At 50.8% G+C, this 6,098-nt stretch overlaps 1 protein-coding gene across 1 annotated transcript; it reads right to left on the bottom strand.

Annotated features, from left to right (window-relative positions):
* Window positions 1-2,305: 2,305 nt before the first annotated feature.
* LOC146188066 (membrane metallo-endopeptidase-like 1) lies at window positions 2,306-4,849 on the bottom strand. The gene has a single exon (XM_084603073.1). The coding sequence runs from the start codon at window positions 4,847-4,849 to the stop codon at window positions 2,306-2,308; it is 2,544 nt and encodes an 847-aa protein (XP_084459199.1).
* Window positions 4,850-6,098: the final 1,249 nt, after the last annotated feature.

Here is a 6,098-nt window from a genome sequence, read left to right as displayed (position 1 = left end):
GATATGAAATCCCTGTTATGGACTTTCTCGGCTGTGGTTTCTGTGAGACAACGGTACCCAAGGAAAGTAATCCTGCTGCAGGGCCTTGAATGCAGCTATCGCAAGTGGACACTAGATAATCGCTTTATCGGGAACTTCAGCGAATTTTTGAGTAAGACCAGTCTGCAGTGCTTCTCCAAACTTTCTCCCACTCCCACTTCCTTTTTTCACTATGCCTAAGGGCAACCATCTACTACAACAAGAAAATGACGGAATTTTACCAAGTTGTATTTTCAATTAGACATTCTCAGAAAGATCACTTAAGCGTGGCAGGATCGTATGCTCCACAATGTAACTAAAAGCAGGTATGGGAATAATATGTCGGCATTTTGCGCATATCTGTTGCGTTTTTCGGATTACACGCTACTTTTACAATTGCTATCCCTGGCAAGCGCTTGATCGTTCTTTTTGTGACCCCTTTCTTCATCTCAGTCATTACTGAAACTTATTTCGCCTTGTTACTCACTCATATTAGACCCTTTGTTTTCCCTACAGCCTCAAAATTTTACCTTTGTACTTATAAGCATTGTCTTTGCCAAAAGTAACCAGACTGCATGGCTTGCTTCTCAGTCGGCTAGCACAGGTCTTAAACAGCAAAAAATTGCAATTTTGATCCCGAAAGCTAAAGGTGAGGGCTCGGCTTCTCGTATAAAAGATTTATTTCACTAGCTTTGATGCGAGCGCTCGAGTAGAGGACAAAGAAACAGACTGCAGCCTGGCTACTTTTGGCAAAGGAGGTACCTGGTCACCATGGTTTGGCAAATGAGCTAGCCGATAACATAAAAAGGTGCTCCTTAGTGGCCTCGTATTACCTACCTGCTAAAGTGGTTATGCCGTCAGCAACGTTTCGGAGACGCTCCACATTAAGCGCGCTAAATCGTTTTCTCTTAAATATGCTGCCGTGTAACGTCCCAGATATTCACAAACATGCAATTTTGTCGAACACGAAAGGCTAACGCCTCTCTTACGACGCTCAGCTGCCGTATCTCACATCTCTAAATTTTCATCTAAAGATATCTAGTTTGGCGGTTTACGTCGGCTGCGGATTTTGCGGCGAACTGGAAACAACAGACCATTTTTAGCCTTTTCACCACCACTTCAGGGGCTTGGGAACGCGTTTGCTGAAAGAGCACTTAAGCAGCTTGGCCGTAGTTTGAGCAGTCCACTCTTGACATCACTTGACGCAACCATATTACGGTACAGCCACAGGTGTACTTGTTTCGCCAGTTAAAATAGCACACAGTATATATGATCTTGGTCACCTTCGCTCTCTGTCACCTGCTATTATCTTGCTTCGCCAGTTTGGCCTTGTTTTGACTTCTCATCGTATTACTTTTATTTTCGCCACGTAAACTCAGCTGTGCCTCCCAGTTCCTGGCTGATCGCTTAGATCAACAACCATAACAACTCTCAGTTCGAGGTGGCGAAGTGGAGGTATGCTAAATTGATGGAACACGCGCTTAAAAAGACTTTCCCGCGGTTTGTGTTGCGTGCTGGACAGAGTTACGACTTTCTAGTTCCTAGCTTTTTTCGCCATTTCACTTAACTTGTGCAATGAAGCGCTCAAGTTTGAATTTACATCACTGCCTTTCCTGCGCATCGGTTGAAAAATGGGAGCACGAAATTCGGAGTCGATTTTCGTGCCACTCGCCGAAGCATCAGACGTGATATTTAGAATCGCTCGTGCTGTCTCATGGCAGCCGACGGAGGTTCATTGTAGCCATGCTGTTGAGACGAAAGCTCCCAGTAAACAGGACGGGGCCAGATTTACCATCGCATTAACAGTCTGTACCTAGTCAAACTAAACATGTATTCATCATATTTACTATAGGAAGGGCGATATTATAGCATGTGTTCTTTCATTGTTGACACAAGAAAAAAAAGCGTTAACATTTATTTCCAGCGAGAAACAATGACAAGCTGTCCCGCTAAGAAATATTTCTAGAATGATCCTGAACATGCGTAGTAGGGGCTTTGTCAAGCAATGAATGCTCTCAAGTGATGAAAAGATGGCGCATAATGCACTGCACGTCTCATTGTACAGTATGATCGATAATTGCTTCACAGCGCAACAAAGTCGGCATCACGAGCCACGCATAATTCGTCTATATTCTCGGAGGCAGGAATTCAGCCTTCGCGCACAAATTGACATACTATACATACAGCAAATAAATGGCAGAGGGGAAAATACTTTTTCCGAACCTAAGATGAGCACTTCACATGCATACTGGCTCTCATGGGGTCTTTAGGCGCGCGACGCAATTCACTAAAGGCACTTGTCGGCCGGATTCATGGACGTGCCCGGCGGACAGCCGAATGCGATGGCAAAGTCGTGCATGTTCCGTAGCGGCCCGTTCACCCTATACCAGGCAGGACTGTCCGGTCCGTTCGTCATCAGCTTGACCATGAAGCGCGGATTAAGTTTCTCGCAGTGGCTGCGCGCGTAATAGAGGAAGAACAGCTGCTGGCCGCTTAGGTTGGGCGCACCACCTAGGCGATAGTCGCCATCATGCGCCGCCAGCTGGTGCAGGTAAGCCCGAAGCGCAGTGCGCACCGCCATCAGGTCTAGCAGGTCGGAGACGGACGTCCTGGCCGAATTGAAAGGGATGCGACTGGGGTTGAAATCGATGTTGCGGTACTGATTTTGCAGGCAGCGCTGTAGCCTATCGAAGTAGTGTGACTCTTCGCTGGCGGGCTTTTCGAGGTCGAAGTTGACGGCCTCGTGCCACAGAAATCGGTGGAGCTCGCGGTATACTCTGGGTCCTACGCGCGGAACATGCAGGTGCGTTATGCTCGACTCGTTGGGCATCATGAAGTCGAAGACAGGCAGCGGGATTTCCAGGTGGTCATAGGGTGGGTCCAGAGTCGCCCACGCCGTTAGGAAGCCGCTTGTCCAGGAGCTCTTGTTTCCGAAAAGAAACTCGCGCTTCTTTTGAGCGGCCGTGCGAAGCCAGAAGTAGAAGAAATGCGGGACCGGGTGTCGAGGGTTGTTGGTGTATATGCCGTCGGCGTATGACTCGGCTGCCTTTTGCTCCGACACCCAGTAAGGCATGAGGGCCTCCCAGTAGATGTCCTTAATCTGGTTGACGGCGTGCTGCTTGAAGGCGTTAGAGAACATTGTGGAATTCTGCAGGTCGCTGAGAAACGCCTTCTTTAGCACGTCCAGCACGGTGCGAATCACCGTTGGGCCTCCCAGCAACTCGAGTGCTCTCTTGAATGAGATATAGAGGGGCACGACCGGCTCGTAGCGCTCCAGGAATCGAATGCACAGTTGGGCCGGATCGAGCCTCTCGGAGAACTCTGCGTAGCGAGAATATGCCACAGAAGCGAGAGCTGATCGAAGAGTCCAGTTGCTTATAAGCGGCGTCAGCTCTAGGATGACGCGGTAGGTGACGTAGTTAAGCAGGTCGTGCTTCGTGAGAGCAAGGGTGCGCATTCGGTCGAAGTACTGTGTGTCTGACAGGCGGACGCTGGTCGTCTCCGAGAGCGAAGAATCCAATCCGACGGCAGCTTCGAGAAATCTGTGCGTATTGATTATACCGAGCCTGGGCAGGTCAATCATCTGACGAGTCGTGCAGTTCTTTAGTCGACTCGCGTCCAGCCCTCTCTGGTTAGCGCGCAGCATGCGGCGAAGTTGCATTTCGATTGCCGTCACGTTCGTCATCGCCGACTCTTGAAAGGCGGCCGCAGTTTTCTTGGTCGCCGTTTCGACGAGCGCTTCGTAAGCCCTACTGAGCAAGCGACCGGCCACTTGCGGTTCCGAGCCAAGAAAGTGCCGAAGCAGGAGGTTGCGGGGCTGCCCGATCACAGCGCTGACAGGCCCACGATACACGCTGAACAGAGTTTCCAGACCCACCTCGGACAACACTTTCCCCACTTTGGCCGACAACATTTGGTCGGGGATTGAGCTGTCTTCATCGTAGGGCCAGCTCTTGAGATCTAGGTGGCGCAGCAGCGCTTCTCGCACATTGCGGAAAAGGTTTGGCTGCGGCCGGACACACTCGTCAATGAAGAACTTGAGCTCAGGGAATGGCGTCGCATCCGACCGGATGACGTTAACCAGCAGGTCGCTGAATAGATCCACGAGAGCGTAATCAACGGATACGCGGTCGCTCTGCACGCTTGTTGGCTGTCGGTGTTGCCAGCGTGCGCAGACATGCTGGTAAAAGTCGTCGCAGGGTCTGATCTTGGGCTCCAGATCATCGATTAGTTTGGCGCCTTGCTCAACGCACACCTTGCTTGTGCACTTAGAACCATTGAGAAGCTTGTGCAGGCTTTTCTTTGGCCCGCGAGAATGTCTTGCAGGTCGCCTAGCGAAAAAGTTGCGGTTTTCCTCCGGCGCCAGCCTATTAACCCCACTTTCAGTTGACGGCTTAGGCACCACTCCGCTGTCCAGGACAGTCTTGGCCTCGGCGGTTGTCACGTCGGTGCTGTTTTCGAAGTCGGCACCCCTCCCGCCTTTTTTGTTGATGTCCGTGAGGACCATAGAACCGACGAGGAGTAGGCAGGCGACGCTGATGAGTAGGAAGGTGATGGCGCGAACACTGCTGCCTCCGATGGGGCTTCCGAACTCCGAAGTAGGCCTGACGTGTCCGCCTACACCCGCTCTGTCAGGCGCGTCGACAGGTTCGGCTTGGTCGGCAATGCGCACGAAGGGCTCCTCTTGTACAGCATCGCTGCAGCCTGGAGCGTCGCTGGGGCGAGCCCGCACGCTCCTGCCGCCGGCACGACTCACGCTGGTAGTAGAGGAGCTGACGACGACAATCTCGTCCTGAGGAATGTCGAAGATAAGGTGCGATTCTTCAACCATTGCAACTTCCAAAAAAGCAGGATGAGGGACGAGCTTCTCTTGCTGCTGCTCAGAATCTTCTTCGTCTTCTCGACAGATCGCGTGGAACGTGCCGCGTGGTGCAGCGGTAGCGTGTGCGAGTTTGAGGAAAATTTGCTGAAAGGGCGAAGAAAGGTGCCAGATTGAAACCAGGAAGCAGCAGCAAACATATCAAGATGAATGAAGAAAGGTTATACATAATAAAATTGTACGTAATGCGCTAAATAATACCAGCAAAATTATGTGACGCCTTGAAAGCAGTTGCAAAAAATAACGACACACTTCGGCGACTAAAGTGGTGAAAAGCGAAAGCCTTCCACTTTACCTCCCACCTTCCTCCCTTCCCTTATGGCGCGGTTCAGGTGTCCACAGACACAAGTGTGACAAATACTGCGCCTTTCCCTTCCTGTGAGCCAACCAACCAACGAAAGCCTGAGTGCCGCATTCTGCTACGCATTTGTTGCGAATGTGCCGGTGAATGATGTTGCTGTTGTGGCTTAGGAAGAAGGAAATAAAAATGCACAGGTTTGCTACTGAAGCCACCTCCGCTGCCTGATTGATTGATTTATAATAGAGAAAGGCGCGGTAACTGTCTCACTTGTTTTCTGTGGACACCTCAACCGCGCCGTAAGTGAAGGGAGGAAGGTTGTAGTGAAAGTGGAAACAGAGAAAGAGCAGCCGTAGTGGAGGGCTACGGAGTAATTTCGACCACCTGGGGATCTTTAACGTGCGCTGACACACCACCACCTAGTCTAGGTGGTGTTTGCTGACTGTACCGCGGTGCCGCGGAAACTATGATGGTGGGGATATAGTGAGAGTCTTCACGTTCGCTGACATCGCACAGCACACAGGCGCCTCTTCGTTTCGCCTCCATTGAAACGCTGCCGCCGAAGTCGGGTTCGATCCCGGCTACTCCGGTACAGTAATCGGGCCTCGTGCGGACAAAACAGAAGGATTAATTTATAGGAAGGGAAGGGTGCGGTAACTGTCTCACTTGTTTTCTGTGGACACCTGAACCGCGCCGTTAGCGAAGGGAGTATAGTAAACTAGAATATTGTAGTTCACTATAGAAGGGAGGAAGGTGGGAGTGAAAGTGGAAAGAGAGAAAGGGAAGCCGTAGTGGAGGGCTACGGAGTAATTTATTCCGGACAGAAGAGAAAATAGAGAAGAAAGGAAAAGGAAGAGGGAGAGAAAGGTGCACACCGCAACAACAACCGCCGTCCACCACCGA

This window comes from Amblyomma maculatum, chromosome 5, assembly GCF_055883805.1.
Source record: "Amblyomma maculatum isolate TAMU_Amacu chromosome 5, ASM5588380v1, whole genome shotgun sequence".
In the NCBI taxonomy this organism is placed as follows: domain Eukaryota; kingdom Metazoa; phylum Arthropoda; class Arachnida; order Ixodida; family Ixodidae; genus Amblyomma; species Amblyomma maculatum.
Note: the sequence above shows the minus strand (reverse complement) of the source record. Positions and strands in the feature narration are given on the sequence as shown.

Excerpts from the sequence above, each read along its gene's own strand:
- LOC146188066 (XM_084603073.1), bottom strand. The coding sequence starts at position 4,849 with ATGGTTGAAGAATCGCACCTTATCTTCGACATTCCTCAGGACGAGATT.